The sequence below is a fragment of the Pagrus major genome, chromosome 24, assembly GCF_040436345.1.
Source record: "Pagrus major chromosome 24, Pma_NU_1.0".
Classification (NCBI taxonomy): Eukaryota; Metazoa; Chordata; class Actinopteri; order Spariformes; family Sparidae; genus Pagrus; species Pagrus major.
The window spans coordinates 13719262-13746402 of NC_133238.1; the positions used below are offsets into that span (position 1 = coordinate 13719262).

Sequence of the window (27141 nt, forward strand, 5' to 3'; positions counted from 1 at the left end):
TTGGAAATAGGTGAGGTCAGATTTCTGCTCTCAGGTCTAATTACCAATTATTGATTTTGAAAGTTTTCTGATATGACACGGACTGTTTGTTTCTTTATTCAGCTGCCGGAGGAAATGAGACAAATAATTTGATCAAAAATAAAAACATATTTATTAATGAACGAACAGATACATGTTCAGTTAAAGTTATTATTTTAACTATTAGTTGAATGCATTTGTATTTAACAGATTAATTCTGTATTCATTGATTTCAAAACACCTGAGAGGATGCAGCTGTCGATCAGACAATGTGGACACACTCACAGTGACACAGGTGAAAACACTTGAATGAAGTAAAACATGAAGACAGATTTGTCCGATTCTTCCTGATGGGACCTGAAGGCAGCAGCAGGTGGGCGTGTTGGACAGATGGTGTGCCCATGGTGAAGGTGGAGGGCAGGTGACAGAAATTAAACAATCCATGAGTCATTAAAAGGTTTTTATAAAATAAAATAAGTAAATAATTAAATAATTTGTGTTTCAGTAAGTGGAAGTGTTTTAGTTTGACTCATTAGACAATATTTAAAAAATAAGTAATTTCAATCTGATGACATTTAAGTTATGATTTCAAAATAAATAATAAATATGCAGAAGATATTTTTCAAAATACAACAATATGATGTTGACTTAAATTAAGCATCTTTTACAGTGCAGTGTACTGTTAATTTCACAGTTTATTGTTCATCATTTTAATATTTTAACTATACATAATTTTTTACAGTGTAGTCGTATTGTTTTTTTTACAATGTATTGTTATGTTTTTACGGTGAAATGTATTATTTTTTACAGTGTGGTGGATTGTATGTGTTCTACATTACAGAGTGTAGTTTTATTTTTACAGTGTAATCGTAGTCTACATTTACATTACATTTACATTACATTACATTTACATTACATTTACATTACATTTACATTTAGGGCGTTTAGCAGACGCTTTTGTCGAAAGCAAATTACAATAAGAACATTTGTCACAAGAAAGAAACCACAACATATCACCGTCCATAAAGTAGAAAAGGGTTAGGGGGTTAATTTTCAGGCTCTCATCTCATCTGAGCAAAGTAGCTGATATTTATCAAGATACCGTAAGTACAAAAGTGCTGTGATGTTAGTGCTGAGGGTCAGAACATACAAGTGCATATAAATGTTTTTTTTGAGGGGGGGTGGGGGGTGGAAGAGAGTCATGCGATGCGGGGTCGAGGTGCGTTTTTTGTGTTTTTTTTACAGTGTATTGTGTATAACTGGAGTGTTCAGGAAATTACGTCAGCCCGTGTGGACACACTGCCCAGCTGTTCCGGGTGTCTGACGTCACTCTGTGTCAAGTTTTCTACTCAAAACGTTGAAATGGAGGAAACTGACCAGTGTACTACCAAAATAAGAGCACACGAATAGCGTTGATAGTCATGCTTACAGTCTTTGTCTTTTTTACTGTGATCACATATTTATCACAGTACACGTACTCAATCAGTACTACCCCATTAATAACTCCACTGTAGTACTTTTACTTCCTGAACTGTGACCTGAGGTTTACTATCGTTTTATAAATATTATCTTGACATTATTGTCTTGTGTTGTCCTCTGTGATACAGACTCTGTTGTGGTTGACACTGTGACAAAGATTAAAAATGTTTGATGTGTTTTGGAACAAACGGTTTAAGAACAGCTGAGAACTTACTGATGAGCTTTTACTGTGAAATTCTGCACAGGAAGTGATGTGTGTGTTGGTCGGAGCTTGACGCAGAAGAAGTTGCAGCTCGATCGCTGAGAAGCTAACACAAAACATGAAACTTTGATCAAAAAACACAGATGAAGAAGAAGCTGCTGCTGACGTCATCATGGCTCTGAAGGTAAGACAGCTCACCTGTGACTGACGGTGACCTTTGACCTCTCACCTGCTGCCGCTGCTGCTGCTTTACGACATCAGACTGAAGACAGACCCCAGAGCTGCCCGTCCCTGCAGGAACTTCATAGAGAAATGAGTCAATTCAAAGAGTCAGTGAACGTTCAGTTTGAAGGTGAAGAAATGTGACTGAAACATCAGAGTGACTGAACATCTGTGCGGAGGATTAAACACGGGTCTCATGAAGGACAAACTAAATAAAAACACAGAAAAACTGGAAGTTTAAAAAAAAAAAAAAAACGTACAAAAAACATGTAAAATTCTATGGGAGTCTGGTGTGTAGATGTCAAATATTAATATTAACTCAGTTTTCTAATGCATCTGTTTAGAACTATTGTTAAACTATTAGACAGATGTTAAAAACCTTCTCCTGGGCTGTCGTGGATTTTATTTATGGATTTTATGGATTTTCTAAAGAAATTTTAAAAACGTGCCAAAATACTGAAAAACTTCTATAGAGTCTAGTGGGAATATTGAAAAAGATCTGTCGTAGCATAGATCAGAAAACATGATGAATATTATTTATTTATCATTATGAACTTTTAATACAGACAAATATTTTTAACATTTAACAGAGATATTAGAAAACTTTGTGTTATAAAGATGTTTTAAACAACATCAAAATACCAAAAAAGTACAGAAATGTGCTGTTAAAGACTGTAAACATGCAGAAACCATATTAAAATCCCGCAGGAGTCTGGTGGGAATACCAGCAAGATGACAACTGAAGGAAAACATAAAACTGGTTAATAAAAACTCAATTATACAAAGAGAAACAGAAATATAAGTGAAGTTCTGTTGTTAAGGTTTTGCTCAGACAAAAAACACGAGGCTGAAGAAGTTTTGAAGAGAACAGAAAAAACGTGACAGAAAAAAGTTACAGTGTCCTGGTGAAAACAGGAAACAAGCGTCCAGAAACACGTCAGATATCTGCAGGACTCTGGTACGTAGAGAAGAGAGAGTCACAGAACGCTGCAGGAAAAAGCCTGAAGCTGTTGACAGAGCTGTTCTGGTCCGACAGGAAGTCCACTGACTTTATGTAGCTTCACTGATAACCAGACCTTTCCTCACACACACACACACACACACACACACACACACACACACACACACACACACACACACACTTTCCTCTGAAGACGAACTTTGGATGTTTGAGTTTGTTTGTTTGTTTGTTTGTTTGTTGTGGTCCAGGCTGAGGTTCTGTACGACTTCACAGCTGAACCAGGAAACAACGAACTGTCGGTCAGACGGGGAGAGACGGTCACTGTGCTCGACCAGGTACACACTCACACACAAACACACCATATATACATGCATATGACACACACTGACTCAGCATGTGTGTTTGTCTGTGCAGACTGTTGGGGGAGGCTGGATTGAAGCCCAAAACTCCAGCGGACAAACTGGACTGGTACCTGAGGGATATTTACAGGTTAGCAGCAAGTTTCACTCTCAAAACCACCACAGACAGACTCAAAACAACCACAGACAGACTCAAAACAACCACAGACAGACTCAAAACAACCACAGACAGACTCAAAACAACCACAGACAGACTCAAAACAACCACAGAGACTCAAAACAACCACAGAGACTCAAAACCACCACAGACAGACTCAAAACCACCACAGAGACTCAAAACCACCACAGACAGACTCAAAACAACCACAGAGACTCAAAACCACCACAGACAGACTCAAAACAACCACAGACAGACTCAAAACAACCACAGACAGACTCAAAACAACCACAGACAGACTCAAAACAACCACAGACAGACTCAAAACAACCACAGACAGACTCAAAACAACCACAGAGACTCAAAACCACCACAGACAGACTCAAAACCACCACAGAGACTCAAAACCACCACAGACAGACTCAAAACAACCACAGAGACTCAAAACCACCACAGACAGACTCAAAACAACCACAGACAGACTCAAAACAACCACAGACAGACTCAAAACCACCACAGACAGACTCAAAACAACCACAGACAGACTCAAAACAACCACAGAGACTCAAAACCACCACAGAGACTCAAAACAACCACAGACAGACTCAAAACCACCACAGACAGACTCAAAACAACCACAGACAGACTCAAAACAACCACAGAGACTCAAAACCACCACAGAGACTCAAAACAACCACAGACAGACTCAAAACCACCACAGACAGACTCAAAACAACCACAGACAGACTCAAAACAACCACAGAGACTCAAAACCACCACAGAGACTCAAAACAACCACAGACAGACTCAAAACAACCACAGAGACTCAAAACCACCACAGACAGACTCAAAACAACCACAGAGACTCAAAACCACCACAGACAGACTCAAAACAACCAGAGACAGACTCAAAACAACCAGAGACTCAAAACCACCACAGACAGACTCAAAACAACCAGAGACAGACTCAAAACAACCAGAGACTAAAAACAACCACAGACAGAGTCAAAACCACCACAGACAGACTCAAAACAACCACAGACAGACTCAAAACAACCACAGACAGAGTCAAAACAACCACAGAGACTCAAAACCACCACAGACAGACTCAAAACAACCACAGACAGACTCAAAACAACCAGAGACTCAAAACAACCACAGACAGACTCAAAACAACCACAGACGGACTCAAAACAACCACAGAGACTCAAAACCACCACAGACAGACTCAAAACAACCACAGACGGACTCAAAACAACCACAGACAGACTCAAAACAAGTCTAGTTAACCCCCTAACCCTCTAGTTCAGTGTAGAGGTGTTATACGTTACCACTATGATGTTGATTTCGATGTTGTGTTTCAGGTTGGTAGAGGTGGAGGAGGTGGGGACTCCTGGACGGGGGGTGGGGTTCATGTCAGTGACCCAACAGAAGGATGGAACAGTCAGGGATATACGCACACACAAGGTAACACATTTTACTCTACAACTTTAAGTTAAAGTATTTTTTGCTGATAGTTGCAGTAGTGTTTGTGTATACATCAGTGCCACATGGGACAGAAGGTACAAACTGTGCTGGAAACATGTGATGCTTCATCCTCTGATCGTGGTTCTGTGAACAGTTGTTGTGGTCAGACGCTTTAATTAAAGATGAAATGTCTGACAGAGATCTGTTTCCTGTCTTCAGCAGCTGTCGAGGACGATGACGGCGAGTGGGACGACGACTGGGACGACCAATCAGTGGGCGGTTACCGTGGTGACGATCAGGCGGATGAGGACGGTGGAGCTTCAGGACAGAGCACCCACGGTTCCTCCGTGAAAATCTCCCTTAATAAGTAAAACATTAGTAGATCTCCCAGCAGACTCAAGTAGATTCCAATAGTGTTCTATGCTGCTAGATCACTGTAGATATCAGTGGATCACAGTAGATCACTGTCAATATCAAAGCATCACAGTACATCACTGTAGATATCAGTGGATCACAGTAGATCACTGTCAATATCAAAGCATCACAGTACATCACTGTAGATATCAGTGGATCACAGTAGATCACTGTCAATATCAAAGCATCACAGTATATCACTGTAAATAACAGTAAATCACAGTAGATCACTATCAGTGAATCACAATAGATCACTATAAATAACAGTGGATCGCAGTAGATCACTGTCAATATCAAAGCATCACAGTAGATATATGTAGATATCAGTGGATCACAGTAGATCACTGCCAATATCAAAGCACCACAGTAGATCACTGTAGATATCAGTGGATCACAGTAGATCACTGCCAATATCAAAGCATCACAGTAGATCACTGTAGAAATCAGTGGATCACATTTGTCACAGTAGATCACTGTAGATATCAGTAGATCACTGTAGATATCAGTAGATATCAGTAGATCTGGGAAGATCACAGTGGGCTTGTTTGTTCTCAGGTTTCCATTCTCCAAAGGTCCGAGCCCTGAAGTCTTCTTGCTCGCCAAACCTCCAGCTAACAGCAGAGACAGACTTCCTGTTTACGTGAGTCATCAACTTTATTAATCACTGTATTAAACTGTGGTGTCGATCACTGCACTCTGATTGGCTTCTGCTCATCTTCCAATCAGATGGGAGAGGTGGGTCCAGTCTGGCTGTACCCATCGGCTCCTCTGGACTGTGTGATCGCTGATCCAAAGAAAGAATCCAAACTGTACGGACTGAAGAGCTTCATCGAGTACCAGATCACTCCCAACGTGAGCCATTGCAAATATATACTCAGGGGTACACAGAAGTACACAGGAGTACACAGGGAATACACAGGGGTACACAGAAGTACACAGAGAATACACAGGGGTACACAGCAGTACACAGCGGTACACAGTGGTACACAGTGGTACACAGGAGTACACAGCAGTACACAGGGGTACACAGGAGTACACAGCAGTACATGCTCTCTGACCCTTGACCTTCTTCCTCCAGACGACCAACAGACCTGTCAATCATCGCTACAAACACTTTGATTGGCTGTACGAGCGTCTGCTGGAGAAGTTTGGCTCGGCTCTGCCCATCCCCTCACTGCCCGACAAACAGGTGACAGGTGAGCCATGACAACCACATCTGTACACCCTGAAACACCTGCTCACCCTGAAACACCTGCTCACCCTGAAACACCTGCACACCCTGAAACACCTGCTCACCCTGAAACACCTGCTCACCCTGAAACACCTGCTCACCCTGAAACACCTGCACACCCTGAAACACCTGCTCACCCTGAAACACCTGCACACCCTGAAACACCTGCTCACCCTGAAACACCTGTACACCCTGTATGACTTATGAATATGATGACTGAAAAGTCTGATAAAACAAGGCTCTAATGTGACCTCTGACGTCCGTATGTTTGAGTGTTTACCTGTGCTTTCAGGCCGGTTTGAGGAGGACTTCATCAGGATGAGGATGGAGCAGCTGCAGGCCTGGATGACTCGGATGTGTCGTCACCCTGTCGTCTCTCAGAGCGAAGTCTTTCAGCTCTTCCTCACCTACAGAGACGAGAAGGCAGGTTAACCCCGCCCCCTGTAGATGTTTCAGCCAATCAGCTGTGGGGAGGTGTGGTAGCTTTGTCCTGATTGGCTGAAGCAGTGTTTTGATATTTCAGGATTGGAAGGCGGGGAAGAGGAAGGCAGAGAAAGATGAGACGGTGGGACCGATGATCTTCAGTCTGCTTGAACCTGAAGCTGCAGAGCTGGATGCTGCTGAGGTGTACGTTACTTAATGTCTCTTACTGAAATACTAAGAAGTCTCTGGACCAGCGTCCTCTGACTGTTCTGCTGCCAGAATCCAGATCAGGCTCCAGAAAAATGTTGATCCAGTCAAATAGTTTGTCTCCAGTCGTGTTTAACGAGTAGCATAAAGTGACTTTTAACCCTGGGTTTGTCTGTCAGGCACCAGACAGGCGCTTAACCTGATTGTCTGTAAAGTTACTCAAAACCATACATATCACATCTGTAGAAGAGAATCAGTGCTCACAGCTGGTCAGTGTGTGTGTTTTCACTGTGTGTGTATGTGTGTGTTTCCTGTGTATGTGTTAGTGAACAGAAGTGTGAACACTACAGTCGCTTCACCAAGTCGATGGACGACGGAGTCAGAGAGCTTCTGAATGTTGGAAACACACACTGGAAACGCTGCACCGGACGTCAGTAAACACACACACACACACACACACACACACACACACACAATATACATACATACATACATATATATACTGTAATTTTGTGTACTGTGTGTGTGAGCAGCGCTGCCTAAAGAGTACGAGCGGATTGGTCGAGCCTTCAGAAACCTGTCGACTGTTTTCATCAGCAGCAGATATCCAGGTGAGGAGACGAGGAGACAAGGAGACAAGGAGGCAGGAGTTACTTAAATAAAGCTTAATGTGAGGTTTAAACAAGGTTCCTGATCAGATCAGACTCTCAAAATTCAGAGTGTCCTTAAAGGTATCAGCTGACCTTTAGTGGAGTCAGATGTGCATCATCAGAACATGAATCACCTGACGATCTGCTGCAGTTTGTGTTTTGATGATGATGTTTGTGTTTTAGGAGAGGAGACTTTGACAGATGCTCTGACCGCTGCTGGACAGACCTATGAGGAGATCGCAGAGATAGTCGCACAGCAGGTACACACACACAGTAATAATACTGTGATACTGTGCTGTATTACTATGATACTCTGGTACTGATGTACTCTGATGTTCCTGTGATCACCTGGAAAAGGTTTATTTGTTACATGTTATGATCGTTTTGTTGTGTTTGTGGTGTAACGGTGACGATAACAAAAGTTTGTCTGACCTCTGGTGACCTTTGACCTTCTTCAGCCTCAGAAGGACCTTCACTTCCTGTTGGAGACAAACAACGAGTACAAAGGCCTGTTGGGATGTTTCCCAGAAATCATGGCCGTACACAAGGTACTGTAGTACTAATACACACTGCAGTACTGTTAACGTTCTCATGAAACATTCATCAGTCACGTGTTTCCTGTAAGAAGGGCAGCTGGGGTGGGACTTGTCACAGGTCAGTTGTCATCAGTAGCCAATAGTGCAGAATGTGCCACATGCTCTCCGCCATGACGCTAGCGGTCCACCGACTCTGGATGGACTGCCAGCTCCCAGTGATCATGACCGGACCAACAGGACAACACAGCCCCCGAGTGACTCTGTCACTACCCTCAGTAACTTGTCCAAGTGCAAGTGTCTCCCACCTTGGACAGCCAGGTAGAGAACTGCAGTAAAACCAGAAAGTGAGTTTGTGATGATGCTTTGGACTCCGGCAGCTACAGTCAATGAGCGTCATCTGGGGTTAGGGTTACCTCCATCGATCTTCGGTCCAGAGATGTTCACTGGGAGGCTGCTGGATAGCAGCTGTTAGCACTAACTATAGCAACAAGTAAAGCTATCTGTCCACAGGAGAGGCAGAGCAGCCGGAGGACGGCTGATCAATACTCAGATAATATCAGGTCATTTATTCTTTCAACCAAATCAAGTTTCAAGTTGTAAAGTTGTGTTTTCGTACAGTAATCACTGAGGTCCTTCTCTTCACACATCCATCACAGCTTCGTAACAATTATTAAAACATTTATTGGATGAAAAACTATTTAACTTCCCCAAAGATGAGTCATCACAATCTGTTCAACCCTGAACTACGTACAGAACATCTACAGAGTGACTTTTAACCTTTGTTGGGCTGATGGGATCAAAACACTTCAGTACCAAACTGGACTTCATGGAAGTTTAATGAGGAGGGGGCGGGGCTTCCGCTCAGATGATGTCACTAAGGGGGCGCGGTCTCACCTCTGTGTGTGTCTGTGTGTGTGTTCAGGCTGCAGTAGAGAAGGTGAAGGAAGCTGATCGTCTGGTTTCTGCGGGAAAAATCACCAACAATGACAGAAAGAGCATGAACCACCGAGTGAGCTGCATGAGCTACTCACTGCAGGGTAACAGTACACACAGTACTACAATACTACAGTACACACAGTACTACAGGACACACAGTACTACAGCACACACAGTACTACAGGACACACAGTACTACAGCACACACAGTACTACAGTACACACAGTACTACAGTACACACATTACACACAGTACTACAGTACACACAGTACTACAAAATAATGCAGTACTGTGCAGCAGTAAGCAAATTCCATCATTAATAATTCAATCCTCCTGTCTCCTCCAGCTGAGATGAATCATTTCCATAGCAACCGTATCTATGACTACAACAGAGTGATGCAGCTGTACCTGCAGCAACAGGTGACCTTCTACGAACAGGTGAGGGGCACAGGGAGGGGCATCAGGTGATTTTATACCAACAGGTGAGGGGGAGGGGCAACAGGTGACCTTCCACGAACAGGTTAGGGGGGAGGGGCAACAGGTGACTTTATACCAACAGGTGAGGAGGGAGCGGGAGGGGCAACAGGTGATTTTATACCAACAGGTGAGGGGAAGGGGGAGGGGCATCAGGTGACTTTATACCAACAGGTGAGGAGGGAGGGGGAGGGACAACAGGTGACTTTATACCAACAGGTGAGGGGAAGGGGGAGGGGCATCTGGTGACTTTATACCAACAGGTGAGGGGGAGTGGCATCAGGTGATTTTATACCAACAGGTGAGGGGGAGGGGCAACAGGTGACCTTCCACGAACAGGTGAGGGGGGAGGGGCAACAGGTGACTTTATACCAACAGGTGAGGAGGGAGCGGGAGGGGCAACAGGTGATTTTATACCAACAGGTGAGGAGGGAGGGGGAGGGGCATCAGGTGACTTTATACCAACAGGTGAGGAGGGAGGGGGAGGGGCAACAGGTGACTTTATACCAACAGGTGAGGGGGAGGGGCAACCGGTGACTTTATACCAACAGGTGAGGAGGGAGGGGGAGGGGCATCTGGTGACTTTATACCAACAGGTGAGGGGGAGGGGCATCAGGTGACTTTATACCAACAGGTGAGGGGGAGGGGCATCCGGTGACTTTATACCAACAGGTGAAGGGGAGGGGCATCCGGTGACTTTATACCAATGGGGGAGGGGGAGGGGCAACAGGTGACTTTATACCAACAGGTGAGAGGGAGGGGCAACCGGTGACTTTATACCAACAGGTGAGAGGGAGGGGGAGGGGCAACAGGTGACTTTATACCAACAGGTGAGAGGGAGGGGGAGGGGCAACAGGTGACTTTATACCAGCAGGGGAGGAGGGAGCGGGAGGGGCATCAGGTGACTTTATACCAACAGGTGAGGAGGGAGGGGGAGGGGCAACAGGTGATTTTATACAAACAGGTGTGGGGAAGGGGGAGGGGCATCAGGTGACTTTATACCAACAGGTGAGGAGGGAGGGGCATCAGGTGACTTTATACCAACAGGTGAGGGGGAGGGGCATCCGGTGACTTTATACCAATGGGGGAGGGGGAGGGGCAACAGGTGACTTTATACCAACAGGTGAGAGGGAGGGGCAACCGGTGACTTTATACCAACAGGTGAGAAGGAGGGGGAGGGGCAACAGGTGACTTTATACCAACAGGGGAGGGGGAGGGGCAACAGGTGACTTTATACCAACAGGTGAGGGGGAGGGGCAATAGGTGACTTTATATCAACAGGTGAAGGAAAGGGGGAGGGGCATCAGGTGACTTTATACCAACAGGTGAGGAGGGAGGGGGAGGGGAAACAGGTGAGTTTACACCAACAGGTCAGGGGGATGACAGCTGACCAGGTGTGTGATGTCATATGCCTTTGCTCTCTGATTGGTTAGATCGCTGATAAGCTGAGAGGAGCCCTGAGCCGGTTCGCCACACTGTGAGGAAGAGGATGACATCACTGATGACATCACTGTTACATTTCTAACAAAATAAAATGATTTAAAGTTTGTTTGATATTAATGATCCAGTAATTATTAATGTTTGTTATAAACTGATGATTTTACACATTAAACTGATTTATTTTATGTTGATTCTGTAAATGATGTAAAAACACGCTTCATGTTATAAACGTCATGTTTTCACTGTATTTTACACATTAAAGTCGTCTTTGTTTCACTCTGTAACATTTATATTTAAAACGTGATTCTATAATGTTATTCAGTGTGTTGATTATAGAACATTATACTAACCCATGACATCAGTAAAATACACAAAATAATATTTATACATCACGTGTGTTATTGTTTATAAACATGCTTTCAAATCTAACTTTCATCATTACTTCTGAATAGAATACTAAATTACAAGAAGACTAACACGGCAATCAGTAGAGTGCATACCTCCACCAAGGCCAACAGTCCCCTTGAAGTCCAACCAACACAACAACCAACCGACCAACACAACAACCAACCAACCAACCAACCAACCAACCAACCGACCAACACAACAACTAACCAAGACAACAACACACCAACACAACAACCAACCAACACAACAACACACCAACCAACCAACACAACAACTAACCAACACAACAACCAACCGACCAACACAACACACCGACCAACCAACCGACCAACACAACAACTAACCAAGACAACAACCAACCAACCAACCAACCAACCGACCAACACAACAACCAACCGACCAACACAACACAACACACCGACCAACCAACCAACACAACTAACCAACACAACAACAAACCCACACAACACCACACCAACACAACACAACACCAACAGACCAACCAACCAACAACACACCAACACAACAACAAACCAACACAACAACAACACAACACACCAACCAACAGACGCAGGTGAAAACATGACCTCCTGGGAAAAGTTTGAGATGAACATTAAAATTAAAAGCAAAAAGTGACTTTATTATAAAAGTTGTCACAATATTTGGATGAAAGATTGTAATTTTACAAGAGAGTTGTTGTTTTAAAGACTGATAATTTAACATGACAACAGTCACATAACAACACACAGACACACAAACACACTGAGGAGAATCATTGTGTACAAAGTTCACTGATGAATTTATTACAAGAAGCTGAAGGATTGATGTGACTGTGAAGAAATAAATGTTCATTTTATACAGACTACAACAGTCACTGTGTTGTATGATGATGGTGATGATGATGATGATGATGTCAGTGCTGTCTGCAAACAGAACCATGAAAAACCTTCATTATGTTCCTCAGTTCACACCAAACTCCATTAAAAAAACAGCTAGTTTAAATCATTCTTCTTCAGTTCAATATGCTGAATACATCATTGATTCAAACTGTTAAATTCTAATATTTCAGTGTTTGTTACAAACTTCACATTAAACTTTGTTTAAAAATCTCTAGTAAAAGTTCATTTAGGGTAGCCGAGCTTTTACTAATCAATCGAATGAAGTCTGCTGATGAATTCAGCGAGGATTACTGATGATTTGTATTGATCAATAAAAGCTGTTCATTAATGTTCTACATGGTGTATTTGCCAGGACTAAGAAACATAACATTTCTAGATTTTTGAATGGAGTTTGGTTTGGTGAGTCTGTTTCACTATACTGGTTCACTGCTCTGATGTTCACCTGTATGAACGACTGATGACCTGCAGGTGAGTCTGTCAGTGTGCTGCTGCCACCTGCTGGCACATGACTGAACTGCAGTGTTAACACATTCAAACGCTAAAACTTTATTGATCTGTACTGAATTATTTTGACATTAACTGTTTTCATTACTTACTAAAGTTTGGTAATAGGAATTTTAGTTTTTCTACTTCAAAATAAAGATTTGATTGTTTTTTTACTGATATAATCTAATTAATTGTATTTATTTTTAAACATTTTAAATATGTTTGATTAAAATCCGCGGATCAGAAATCTAATCAAACAGATTACTCTTCCTTCTTCTTTGTCTTCTTTTTGTCCTCTCTGCTCTTCTTCCTCCCTGCGGTCCCTCCTCCTTCTTCTTCATTGGTGTTGGTGGCTCGTGCCCTCCTGCGGCCCAGCGGCGTCTTCCTGAACCAAACCTGAACAAACAAACTTCTGCTTCATTTCAACAAACACAGAAACTCTTACGCTAACCTGTTACCATAGCAACAACCGCTGACAACCACTTAGCAACAAGTTAGCCTCTATTAGCATCGACCTGCTACAGCTAACAAACAAACAAAGGTTTTTTGTTTGTTGTGACCTCTGACCTTGAAGGCCTCCTCCTCCTCCCTGTACACCGGCTCCAGAGGGCGGAGCTTCTTCAGCCTGTGTGGGCGGAGCTTCTTCAGCCTGTGTGGGCGGAGCTTCTTCAGCCTGTGTGGGCGGAGCACCCAGCGGACCGCCTGCAGGATGTGACCCTGAGTGAAGCTGTCTGTGATTTTAGCCAATGAGCTGAGGTCCAGACCCGGAACATGCTCAACCCCCTCACAGCGCAGCAGCTCCCTCCACAGCACTAATGAAAAATGCTAGTGTTAGCATTAGCAGGGAGCTTAGCCTGTTATGCTAATATTAACATTAAACAAGGCAATACAATATGCTAATGCTAACATAGAGAAAACCTATGTTTTACTAATGTTAGCATTACTATAATAGCTCTAATGTTACATGATAACATTTATTTTCAAATGCTAAATGTGCTAATGTTTTAGCTTATTCTAGAAACATTTGCATATAGAAATAGATGTTAATATGCTAATGACTTTTCCTAGTCTGGAGCTGTAGTCTGGTCTGGGGATCAGGAGGATCCTCTTGAAGACTTTACAGAATGGTTTGATGTCAGCATCAAACGGTCTTCAAGTGGTTCCGATCACCAGAACCCGATCCTCCGGTTTCAGAGTCTTCAGAGACTTCAGGAGGTTTTTCTTCAACCTGCGAGGATCAAACTGGAACACAGTGTGGACAGCAGATACCTCAGCCCTTCAGAATAAAATGTCTCAGCCCTTCAGAATAGAATGTCTCAGCCCTTCAGAATAAAATGCTCAGCCCTTCAGATTAAAGTTAGTAGTTTCCTGTTACCAGTAGGCGATTTGAGGGGGGATGAGGGGGGATGCCGTCCCCCTTGTTAGCAAAATTACCAAAAAGCATCCCCCTTGTTAACCTGCCATCACTCTCCATCCCCTAGTAGCAGAAAGTGTGTTACAAATCACAAGCGGCTGCGATCAGCTCCGGCACACAGTGGAGTCAAGCCGTGCACGGCTGCTTTGCGTTCCGGCTGCCTGGTCGATTTTTGACGGAAGCCGCAACAAGCTGCACAGAGCAGATCGCGTCAGCAGGAAGTCAGAGACACAGGAACGGCATAGAGCATCCGGTCAATTTTCAAAATAAAACACCGTGTGCAGACTCCCGATTGTATAAAAACGAAAAATGACCAGATCAACAAAATCTGAGCAAGTCAACAAAATCGGGCAGGCCAAAGGCTCGGTTCTGAAATGTTCCCGCTGGGTTCTCTTTGTACATTCATGGGCTGTGTCTCAATTCAGGGGCTGCATCCTTCAAGGACGCAGCCTTTGCGGCCCACGAAGGCCGGGTCCTTCGGAGGTACCTTCGAAAGCCGCGTCCACCGTTGTTAAATGGGACGGTCCAGCCTTCGGAGCATTTCCTGCTTGCGTCACCAGATGTACCCGCCCCTTACCCTTACGTCACGATTGTGAATGAAGAGATGCATTAAAGTCTGTTTTGGTTCAAATCTATCAAACGCGTACATTTATTTGTGTGTGTACAAAAATTAACGACAAAATGTGTCAAATCTAAATTGAATTATCAACATTACAAAATAAACATTAACCCAAAAAGAGGGAAGGGCAGGCTGCATCTGTGGGCTGCATTTGAAGGAGCCTTCGAATTGGGACAGTCTTCGCGCGGCGTTGTGACGTAATCGGCCTTCAAATGCGCCCTTCGAGGGCTGCGGCCCCTGAATTGGGACACAGCCATGGTATGATGCCGTGCGGAGGGCGGAACAAAACCTGGAGCAGACGCGACGTCATAGAGCAGCTTCCGGTGGATCCCCAGCGTCTCTCGTGTAGAGGAGGAGCACAACAAGTTTGCTTGTTCTAAACTAAAATGTTACTTTCTGTCAGTGTTTTCAGTCTCTGTTCAGAACATGGCGGCTCATGTTATGTTGGTAATTGTCATTTTTGTGCTGGTTTATAGTTTAACCATTAGTGAGGAAGCTGTTACATTTCCTGACACCAGCTGTTTTATTAGTTGAAGCGCCCTCTGCTGGACAAACTATGTCATTACACCAATTTTAAATTACCCCAAGCATGTTTTTCTCAATTATAGTTTTTAAATATAAGGTTTTCATATCGGTGCATATCGGACAATATATACGCGGAAACCGATATATCTGTGAGAGGCTCATATCGGCCGATAAATCGGTCGGGCTCTATTATTTTGCACAATGTTCATTTTGTGTCCTTCAAGGAATTTAGATGGTAAAAAATTCCGAGCGGTCATGTAACTTAAAATGACCCTGCCTGTAGTGTATTGTGAGAAACATGAGAAAACCCTGCCTGAATAAACTCAGTCCACTGCGTACAGTTTAAAGGTGTATTTACTCATTACCTTAATACAGTTATAAAAGGACAATTGTAGCAGGGAGAGAAGGAAGATAACTGGATCAAATGGAATTGGAGAATTAGGAATGTCAGTTATGGTTAAGGCGTCCTGCAACAATGTCCTCTGGGAGGTGTACAGGTGTGTCGGGGCAGGGTGGTGCTCCCATTGAGCCTCCCCCCAGTTAAAAATTAACAAATCACCTACTGCCTGTTACCTGCCGGTCGCTTTTTAGGGACAGGAAGTTCAGATCTCTCATTGAAGGAACACATTTGTGGATAAATTCCAGGTTTTCCAGATTTTACAGGCGGACCTTGAAGGCGAGGTGCAGTAGGTAGGCAGCTCCGCCCCTGCTGGGGTACCTGGTGCCCAGGTGGGCAGGGCTCAGGTGGAACAGGTGAGCGCCGGTCTCGCTGCAGACGGCGTGGACAAACATCATCTTCCCGACTCCAGATGGACCGGCCAGCAGCAGAGTCTCAAGGACCGCCTGGGATCCTGGAGGGAAATCAAGGACTGCCGTGTGACATCATCACTGAGGAGTGAGGCATGATGGGTGGACAACCACTTCAAGCTTCACACAGCAGATTAATGATGACTTATCTATGAGGTATTGATGAGTTATTGATGAAGTATTGATCAGGTATTGATGAGTTATTGATGAGTTATTGATGAAGTATTGATCAGGTATTGATGAGTTATTGATGAAGTATTGATCAGGTATTGATGAGTTATTGATGAAGTATTGATAAGGTATTGATGAGTTATTGATGAAGTATTGATCAGGTATTGATCAGGTATTGATGAGGTATTGATGAGTTATTGATGAAGTATTGATCAGGTATTGATGAAGTATTGATCAGGTATTGATCAGGTATTGATGAGTTATTGATGAGTTATTGATGAGTTATTGATGAAGTATTGATCAGGTATTGATGAGTTATTGATGAAGTATTGATCAGGTATTGATGAAGTATTGATCAGGTATTGATGAGTTATTGATGAGTTATTGATGAAGTATTGATTGGTGATTAACTGACCCAGAGGCAGGACGGTATACAGAGTGATGAGCTGTCTGACATCAGACAGAGACGGCATCACTTCAGAGTTCACCTTTCTGAGGGCGGAGCCCAGGTAACTGTATTCACCTGGAGCTTGATGTTCATTGGTTGGATGAGGAAACCTTCCAGAATCAACTCCTTACACAGAGACTGTAAAGACCTGAGAGAAGAACCAATTACAGCTCAGAGAACATACCAACAGGTGAACTCACCTGTCTGCTGTCGGGTCCTTCTGTCTCTTCTTCTTAGTTTTCTTCTTCTACAAACAAATCAAAGTTACATTAAATGTTCTGATCATCACAGAGACTCCACCCGTCTGGAACGTCCCACACACAGAAACACACACACCCTGATCACCTCTCATTAGAGACAGTGACCCAGACCTTTCTGTTTCCTCTCCTGGTCTTCATCTTTGTTTTGTCAACGAGCAGTTTGAGATTTTTCAGCTCCACCCATCCATCCAGCCTGGACACCTGGAAAATATTCAGAAACTTCAGTCTGCACACCTGGAAAATATTCAGAAACTTCAGTCTGCACACCTGGAAAATATTCAGAAACTTCAGTCTGCACACCTGGAAAATATTCAGAAACTTCAGTCTGGACACCTGGAAAATGTTCAAAAACTTCAGTCTGGACACCTGGAAAATATTCAGAAACTTCAGTCTGGACACCTGGAAAATGTTCAAAAACTTCAGTCTGGACACCTGGAAAATATTCAGAAACTTCAGCCTGGACACCTGGAAAATATTCAAAAACTTCAGCCTGGACACCTGGTAAATATTCAAAAACTTCAGCCTGGACACCTGGAAAATATTCAGAAACTTCAGCCTGGACACCTGGAAAATATTCAAAAACTTCAGCCTGGACACCTGGAAAATATTCAAAAACTTCAGCCTGGACACCTGGAAAATATTCAGAAACTTAAGCCTGGAAAATATTTTTTTCAAAACAAATTCGAAAAACTGTAAAAAATATGAAAAATGAAATGATTAAAATAAGAAGATACACTGTAAAAAATTAAAAATAATGCACTGTAAGCCAGGGAATACAATGTAAAAAAAAAAGGACGGTTGAGATGTTTTAACTTCGTCAGGTCACAAACAGGACTCACCTAAAGTCGGACTTCCTGTTCCACTTCCGTCTCTCCTCTTTGAGCAGCTGGACGTCGACATACTGCTGGCAGTCATTACGGCAAGGCCACACGTCTGAATCGAGAGAAACAGGAAGTGTCAGGTGTGTGAGAACTTTTATTTTCTCAGGACAAGACAGGAAGCATTTGAATCCACGACACGATAAAAAACAGTAAAATAATCTGATCCAGGTGCAGCTGACGGACTTCCTGCTGTTAACGGCTCCACTTCCTGTCTGGAAATGTGCATTTCCTGTGTGAGCAGCGGGCTCCAAGCCAATCAGAGAGCAGCTGGTGGATAAGATCAAGATCTGAGCTGAGATCAGTGGGAAACAGGAAGTTTGTTCACAAACAGAAAACAAAAACCCTGAAGTGACCTGAGAGCAGAGAGAACTGATCCCAGACCAGCTAATCAATAATCAGTAATCATTAAAACCTGATCCAGGTCCACAATGTGTGCTGAATGAGCTGTTAGCAGATCCTGTCTGCAGTGTACTGGATGTAATAGATCACTGTAATATTGAAGATTCTCAGTGGAGTTCTGAATCTTTTTTTCTGACTTCTGACTGGATTTATTCTGACGGACATAACAGATAATGATGTCATCAGGGAAGTGACATCACACTGAATCGCAAGTGTGAAACGTGTCACTGGCTGTGTCTCAATTCAGGGGCTGCATCCTTCGAAGGGCGCACTTGAAGGCCAATTACGTCACAACGCCGCGCGAAGGCCGTCCCAATTCGAAGGCTCCTTCAAATGCGGCCTTCTTTTCCCTCTTTTTGGAGGACACACCGCTGCTATCCTTCGCAGCCTCCCATATCCCAAGATCCTTTGCGCACCCGAAACAGAAGAAAGAAAAAAGGAAAATGGTGAAATCAAGTGGTGTAGATCGTCACTTTTGCGGGCCTGGGCGGCAGAAATCGTGACATAAGGGTATGGGGCGGGAACATCTGGTGACGCAACCAGGAAATGCTCTGAAGGCGAGACCGTCCCATTTAACAACGGTGGACGCGGCCGTCAAAGGTCTCTCCGAAGGACTCGCCTTCGAAGGCCGCAAAGGCCGCGTCCTTCAAAGGATGCAGCCCCTGAATTAAGACACAGCCATTCAGTCAGTACCAGGTGGAGGCAGAAGTGAGACAATCCAGCTCCCCCCTGAGGACGACCTGAGTTCATTTTGTCCCCCTTAACGACTTCAGACAGGAACCAGCTGCAAGGATTCATCCAGCTGTTATCTTCCTACAACAGACCAGACCACATGAGACATCGCCAGACCACATCAGACCACGTCAGACCACATCAGACCACGTCAGACCACATCAGTCCACATCAGACCACATGAGACCATGTCAGACTACATCAGACCACATGAGACCACGTCAGACCACATGACACCATGTCAGTCCACATCAGACCACATCAGACCACATGAGACCACATCAGACCACGTCAGACCACATCAGACCACATCAGACCACATCAGTCCACATCAGACCACATCAGACCATGTCAGACTACATCAGACCACATCAGTCCACATCAGACCACATCAGACCATGTTAGACCACATCAGACCACATCAGACCACATCAGACCAGGTCAGACCACATGAGACCAGTATTCACTTAATATTGAATTAAGTTTAGTATTTTGTGAAGGAGAAAGTTTGTATTTGAAATTTGAAAGTCTATAAAGAAAAAAACGAGACTGTTTCCTCAAAATATATAAAGTTTATTATTCTGTCGACAGAGACAGTCGTACATAAGAATATAAATTAAACTTGTACCTCTGGTTCCTCCTTCTTCTTCTTCTTCTGTCCCGTGTTCTTCTTCTCTGCTCCTCCTCTCTTCTCTCTGTTCTTTCTTCCTTCTTCTCTCCTCCTCCCTCCTCGCTGCCAGCTCAGCTGAAACCTGACGACACAGAAACATCACATCCATCTCACAGATGTTCATGAAGAAGAGAAACGTTTCCTGAAGCAGCTGCTTACCTGCTCAGGTGTTTTCTGACTGAATAAAGAGGCTGAACCTCCATCTTCAACATCAGGAACCTCTGGAAACCTTCCAGTGAGGCTCCTGCAGACAACAGAGAGGGAACAACACACACTTGTTGTTACTACTAAACCGAGCAAACTCTCAATAAAACATTTATCACATTAAAAGAATATTTCTTGTTTCCAGTTCGACCAGTTCGACTTTTAGACTTGACACTGGGACGTAAAGAGATGATCAGGAGGAGGTCTGAGACACTCCTGAAGGTCAGAGGTCAACACTGATCAATAGCCTCTGATTGGTTGGAGTCCCTCCTGTCAAACCTGATTTAACACGTCCACTAATTTCTCCTTTAATTATTGATGATGTCATAAAGCAGACTGGTGATGTCATCAAACCTCTATTCAAACCTTGACCTGCTGCTGATGATGAGGAACCACATCACAGGTCTGGTTGATGTCAAAGCCACAATACTTAATTAAACAACAACCCAGGATTGACAGGTTGATGTCTGTGGGTCGGTCCTCTGAACTTTGACCGTCCGGGGACTTGATGAAGAACTCTGATGGACTCTGTCAGGTTAAAGGTTCTGAAGGAGCCTGCAGGTTCTAACTGTGTGTCTCACAATGTGAAGATTTTACTAATAAAATGCTTTAAAACTCAGAAAAGTTTCAAATGTTTGATGCAATTGTTGCTGGAACCAGATTAACCAAAGAGAACCAGAGGAGCAACCAGAGGAGCAACCAGAGGAGGAACCAGAGGAGGAATCAAAGAAAACAGGGGACTGAATTAAACAGGATAACTCAAGACAACAGAATTAAACTAGAATGAACTGAGGAACGGCAGCAATCCAAAAAACAGTGGAGGGACCACAGAAAAGAACCACAAGAGGGAGAATGAGAGGAGGAACAGGAACCAGAGTTGGGAGTAGAGGAGGAACCAAAGGAAGCAGAGGAATAGCCATGAGGAACCACAAACACCAGGAAACCATAGTAGAGGCCAGAAGAACCAGAGGAGGAGCCAAAGGAACCAAAAGGCAAAAGAGGAAGAAAAAAGTCAGGGCAATATTCCTCCTCCTTCAGCCTCCGAGCCACCGAAGACCGCCACGCCTGGAGCTGGGCTGAACTGGGACCAGGAAGCTCCACTGGGATCTGAGGAACCAGAGGGAGAATGATGAACCAATGGAACCAGGGGAATTGGAGCCAAAGGGAAAACTTTGAGGAACCTAAGAAACTAGACAAAAATCTGATGAACCAGTGAAACTATGAGAACTGAAGGAACTGGAAGAACTGGAAGAACCAGAGTGGGAAGCAGAGGAGGACCAGACAGTGATTTTATTTAAGTTCTGCTGCTTGTTGGATTAGAGGACAGAAATCTCATCTCCTTGGTTCTCTGTCTGTTGGTGCAGTTCCTCTGACTGTGACCTCTCTACACCTGAAACAACAATCGGTTCTGTTTACAGGAAGTCTGACAAGTGAGAACATTTATCTATAGTTCGATGGATCAGATCCGCTACCTTCTGGATCTGGATTGCAGCCTGATCCAGCATCAGGGTGGTGGGTTTCCAGGTGTGTCTCTCTGATTGGATGAGCTCCTTCATGAACCGGGCTCTGATTCGTCCCTGCCGAGTGCGCTCAGACACCTGCAGGAGACGCACCGCTGCCTCCAGGCTCATGGACTGGACCTGACTCACCTGGACAAAGCAGAGAAAGACAGATTCAAATTTTAAGACTTTATTGAGACCAGCTGATCTTGTTTATGATAAAGTTTAACTGATTTCGTGCAGCAGATTTCTGTTTCTCCGAGCTGAAAGAAGAAATAAAATGTTTTAACTCGGGCTGCTACCTTTTTAGATAAATATCTAATGTTTTAGAGAAAGACTGAGGATCTAAAAGTCCTTGTTGTCATCAAACCCAGTCTGCAACTGAACAGACTGGGTCTAATCAGGACTTTATGAATACAGACTTGGATCTGTTCTGGTTCCTCTCTGATCTCAGTCTGGTTGGTTCGTTGAGTCTCCAGGATCTTGGTAAAGATGGTCGGTTTGTCTCTCGGGAGGTATCGAGGGATGGGGATCTCTGGATCCTTCTGCAAACACAACAATAATATACACAACTTTAATAATTATCTCTGCCAAGGAGGTTATAGTTTTGTCTGTGTCCACTGGTTGGTTGTTTTGATGGCTGGTTGGTTGTTTTGTTGGTTGTTTTGTTGGCTGGTTGGTTGGTTGGCTGGTTGGATGTTTTGATGGTTGGTTGGCTGGTTGTTTTGTTAGTTGGTTGGTTGTTTTGATGGTTGGTCAGTTGGTTGGTTGGTTGGTTGTTTTGTTGGTTGGTTGGCTGGTTGGTTGGTTGTTTTGTTGGCTGGTTGGTTGGTTGGCTGGTTGGATGTTTTGTTGGTTGGTTGGCTGGTTGGTTGGTTGTTTTGTTGGCTGGTTGGTTGGTTGGCTGGTTGGATGTTTTGTTGGTTGGTTGGTTGTTTTGTTGGCTGGTTGGTTGGTTGGCTGGTTGGATGTTTTGTTGGTTGGTTGGTTGTTTTGTTGGCTGGTTGGTTGGTTGGCTGGTTGGATGTTTTGTTGGTTGGCTGGTTGGTTGGTTGGCTGGTTGGACGTTTTGTTGGTTGGTTGGTTGGTTGGTTGGTTGTTTTGATGGTTGGTTGGCTGGTTGGTTGGTTGTTGGTTGGTTGTTTTGTTTAGTAGTTTTTGTTTACACAAAAACTACTAAACAGATTTCCACCACATGTGGACGGAGGATGGGTATCTGTGAGTGAGAATAAAAGGGGACTGTTGGGCCTTTGCAGAGGTATGCACTCTACTCAGTGCCATTAATATTATACACTGTAGGTGATTTGAGGGGGGGCACCATCCCTCCTGTTAACCTTCATTCCCTCTTAATCTCCGGGGTCACTAATAGGTGGATTACTGTCCGGGTTCAGACCCCGACTCCCCCCTGGACCTGTAACTGATCACTCACCTGACGATGCTCCTCAGCCAATCAGATCTGTTAAATGACCCAACATTTAGTGTCCACTTCACTTTGTGTTTGTTTCTGTCATCATTTGAACCAGCTGATCTGTGTTTCAGGATGCAGACCTGATCCAGGTCTACAGAGAGTCCCCCTCTTGCTCTTCACGGCTCACTGACACCACAAACACATCACTTCCTCCGGCGGGACCACAGACAGGAAGTAGAGGGACGACTGTGAATCAAATCACCATCATCATCATCATCATCATCAGGAGGAGGAGGAAGAGCAGCAGCAGCTCTCTGCTCTTCTTCTTCTTTGAGGGTTTGTTCTTCTTCTGAAACTTTATTCACAAGATTGGATTGATGTTTGTTTGTTTTTCTATATATACACATTAATGTTCCCATGTTTTCAATTGTTCTCCATTCAGTGTGAGCTGAATAAGCTGTCAGCTTGTCCTGTTTGCAGTGAACTCATGGATGTACAGACAACTATCACTGGATTACTTTGATGCTGAAGAAAACTTAAAAACATGAGGATTCTCAGTGGAGTTCTGAATGTGTCTTTTTCTCTGATTTCTAAGTGGATTTTTGAACGTTTATTCTGGATGTACATCACAGTTAATGATGTCACAGGGAAGTGACATCACAATGAATCACATCAACATGTTTCCTGTTCAAGTATGAAACATTTCAGTCAGTCAGGACTCTGAGGAGGAGGCGGACTTTAGACCAACCAAAAGTCATAACAAAAACTAACGTTTAGAGAAAGTTTGGATTCTATCAGAAGCTGTGAACCACAGGGATCAGGTCTGGAGGGATCAGGTCTGAGGGGATCAGGTCTGGAGGGATCAGGTCTGAGGGGATCAGGTCTGAGGGGATCAGGTCTGGAGGGATCAGGTCTGGAAGGATCAGGTCTGGAGGGATCAGGTCTAAAGGGATCAGGTCTGGAGGGATCAGGTCTGAGGGGATCAGGTCTGAGGGGATCAGGTCTGGAAGGATCAGGTCTGGAGGGATCAGGTCTGGAAGGATCAGGTCTGGAGGGATCAGGTCTGGAGGGATCAGGTCTAAAGGGATCAGGTCTGGAAGGATCAGGTCTGGAGGGATCAGGTCTGGAAGGATCAGGTCTGGAAGGATCAGGTCTGGAGGGATCAGGTCTGGAAGGATCAGGTCTAAAGGGATCAGGTCTGGAAGGATCAGGTCTGGAGGGATCAGGTCTAAAGGGATCAGGTCTGGAAGGATCAGGTCTGGAGGGATCAGGTCTAAAGGGATCAGGTGTGGGTTTCTGAACTCACCGGAGTCATCTTCAGGTCCAGCAGCAGCTCATCAAAGCAGGGAAACTCTTTAGACCAACCAAAAGTCATAACAAAAACTAACGTTTAGAGAAAGTTTGGATTCTATCAGAAGCTGTGAACCACAGGGATCAGGTCTGGAGGGATCAGGTCTGAGGGGATCAGGTCTGGAGGGATCAGGTCTGAGGGGATCAGGTCTGAGGGGATCAGGTCTGGAGGGATCAGGTCTGGAAGGATCAGGTCTGGAGGGATCAGGTCTAAAGGGATCAGGTCTGGAGGGATCAGGTCTGAGGGGATCAGGTCTGAGGGGATCAGGTCTGGAAGGATCAGGTCTGGAGGGATCAGGTCTGGAAGGATCAGGTCTGGAGGGATCAGGTCTGGAGGGATCAGGTCTAAAGGGATCAGGTCTGGAAGGATCAGGTCTGGAGGGATCAGGTCTGGAAGGATCAGGTCTGGAAGGATCAGGTCTGGAGGGATCAGGTCTGGAAGGATCAGGTCTAAAGGGATCAGGTCTGGAAGGATCAGGTCTGGAGGGATCAGGTCTAAAGGGATCAGGTCTGGAAGGATCAGGTCTGGAGGGATCAGGTCTAAAGGGATCAGGTGTGGGTTTCTGAACTCACCGGAGTCATCTTCAGGTCCAGCAGCAGCTCATCAAAGCAGGGAAACTCGGAGAGCTCCAGGTCCACCATCTGAGTCTGTAGCTCCAGGAGTGGACCCATCAGCCTGTTCAGAACCATCCGGACCGCCTGCCTCCTCTGAGGCTGAACCAGCTGCTCGTAGACATCCACCAGACCGCGGAAGACCTGCAGGTACTTCAGGTAGAGGACAGCCCGGTCCTGGAAGACATTTAGCCGGTCCGTCTGAGGACGAGGAGGATCCACAGGGAACTCCACCTGAAGGAGATCCTGGAGAGCACCGTGGGCTGCCGCCCACTTCCTGTTGGAGGAGCTGACGACCAATCAGAGGAGTGAGGATTAGACTTTGAGAGTCATCAAGAGACTCGAGACGATGCTTCATATCACCAGACTCCCTTCACAAACCCACTGATTTTAACAGTTGTTGAGTGAGGAGGGTTATTACATACCCTGATCTTCGGGCTATGTCCTGTTTTATTTTCAGGGTATGTCCGGTGGGGTATTTTCACGGTATGTCGGGGGTATTTTCAGGGTATGTCAGGGGTATTTGTGGGGGATGAGGGGGAGGAGCTCTGACTGATTTTAGGACAGCTACAAGAGAATTTCAAACTGGCAGATTTTAATTCAAAATTGACTTTCAAAGAAAAGTTGTTGTTTGTATTTTTAATATCTCGTCCTTTTATTCTGACAGTTTGTGTCTCAGCCAATCACAGCACAGCGGTTTGTAAACAACAGAAATACAAGCTAAGTAAGTGCCTGTCTGTTGTCATGGAAACACCAACAACATTAGAAAGTTTGGAAACATTTCAAGGATTTTCAAGGAAAAACATTCAACAGGAAATCGTGAGACATCAGGGAGCTTACTTGTGTGACGTCATCACGAGACGGACGTCAGGGTCCTAAAAAAAATATTAACACAGAAGAGACAGACTGAGCTGCTGTTACTGGTTTCACTGGTCAACTGTGTGTGTGTGCGTGTGTGTGTGTGTGCGTGCAGCGGAGCGCAGCAAAGCCGCGCATGCGCACTGAGTCCGTGGGCCAGATTCATGACAGGGAAGGAGAATTTTTTATTTTTTTTACACTGTAACAAATCATTGCATTATTTTATTCTTCATGAAATGATCATATTTTAATTCTATATATTTATTTAATTAAAATACCACCTAAATTTAAACAACTCGGGGGAAAACCGAAAGTTGTGGATGTTTAATCACAGTTCAGACGTTTTAAAGTGAATTATGAAACTATAAATCTGACTTCTGTCTCTTTATCTCTTATTAAACACATCTACTTCATCCTCTGTTAAAACTTCCTGGACTCTTTTCTTTTGTCGGGATTTGGACGTCACGCCTCTGTGACGCTTTTGTTTGCGGTTTAAAAGGAGACCCGCACTTCTTTCGCACATCCTTCACTTCTATTGTCCCGCAGCTGAAACCGCAATAAATCACCGCAGAGCTGCCCTCTGTGGGCGTTTCTTCTCCTCTCTGCTGCTTATTACCCTGCGGAGAGAAGAGGGGCTCGGTCAGTCCGCCTCGCAGCCGCACCAGGTGGACTCTGACCGGCCTCGGGACCTGGACTGAACCGAGAGGAGCGCGTGGAGCTCAGCAGAAACTCTGTAAGTCTTTTAAAGTCTTTAAATAGTTGAAATCTAAGTGGAGTTCGGCTCCGTCCCGCATGATTCTGCAGATAAACCAGACTCGTCCCGCTCTCCAAGCCAGACTCCATTCAGAAATGAGTCATTTTAAAAGTTTTGACAAACAGGACCAGTTAGCGCCGCTGTATGAAAACTATGAAATGTTATCAGTGATCATTAATGCTCTCTAATGTATTCTGCATATAAATTATATTAAATACAAACTCAAAGCTGGTTGATACAGCACGACCTTCAACGTGTCGTTTTCATGCACAAAACAGTCTGTGATGGTGTTGAAATGTGAGCCGAAGTGAGAAGTGCATCCCGCTTATTCTTTAAAAGTGTTAATAAAAGTGTTAATTCGTGTTATTAACTGAATCCGTCCGTCAGTTAGCAAAAACATCCATAATTTACCGAGTTTTCAAAGCAGGTTCAATTTGCATTCCTTCATTTTCTTCCTGAAGATGCAAATTGTGAAGCAGGTACACAAAGAATTAGATTGTCAGTAAAACAAGTGGCACATTCATTGCGTTTGGGCGCAGTGAAAAGACTCCGAGCCAGTC

General features: G+C 44.3%; 1 protein-coding gene and 1 pseudogene across 2 annotated transcripts; one reads left to right on the top strand and one right to left on the bottom strand.

Annotated features, from left to right (window-relative positions):
* Positions 1-1756: 1756 nt before the first annotated feature.
* Positions 1757-11461, top strand: LOC140992372 (sorting nexin-9-like). Of its 2 annotated transcripts, none has more exons than XM_073462685.1 (17): positions 1757-1883; positions 3131-3217; positions 3297-3371; positions 4763-4865; positions 5085-5232; positions 5835-5919; positions 6006-6131; positions 6358-6475; positions 6803-6933; positions 7034-7137; positions 7467-7570; positions 7674-7751; positions 7974-8050; positions 8249-8338; positions 9249-9363; positions 9610-9701; positions 11171-11461. In XM_073462685.1, the coding sequence occupies exons 1-17, from the start codon at positions 1872-1874 to the stop codon at positions 11216-11218; spliced, it is 1593 nt and encodes a 530-aa protein (XP_073318786.1). In that variant the 5' UTR covers positions 1757-1871; the 3' UTR covers positions 11219-11461. The 2 variants fall into 2 exon arrangements, with proteins under 2 accessions (XP_073318786.1, XP_073318787.1); XM_073462686.1 differs by having other exon boundaries at positions 1783-1883; positions 5088-5232; positions 11171-11306.
* A 1770-nt stretch (positions 11462-13231) lies between these two features.
* Positions 13232-26670, bottom strand: LOC140992458 (dynein regulatory complex protein 11-like; annotated as a pseudogene).
* Between the last annotated feature and the right edge of the window lie 471 nt (positions 26671-27141).

Bases quoted from the DNA above. Each gene is read 5' to 3' on its own strand.
- LOC140992372 (XM_073462685.1), top strand. The intron at 3,218-3,296 runs GTACACACTCAC...TTGTCTGTGCAG, and splicing joins CGGTCACTGTGCTCGACCAG to ACTGTTGGGGGAGGCTGGAT. The intron at 4,866-5,084 runs GTAACACATTTT...TCCTGTCTTCAG, and splicing joins GGGATATACGCACACACAAG to CAGCTGTCGAGGACGATGAC.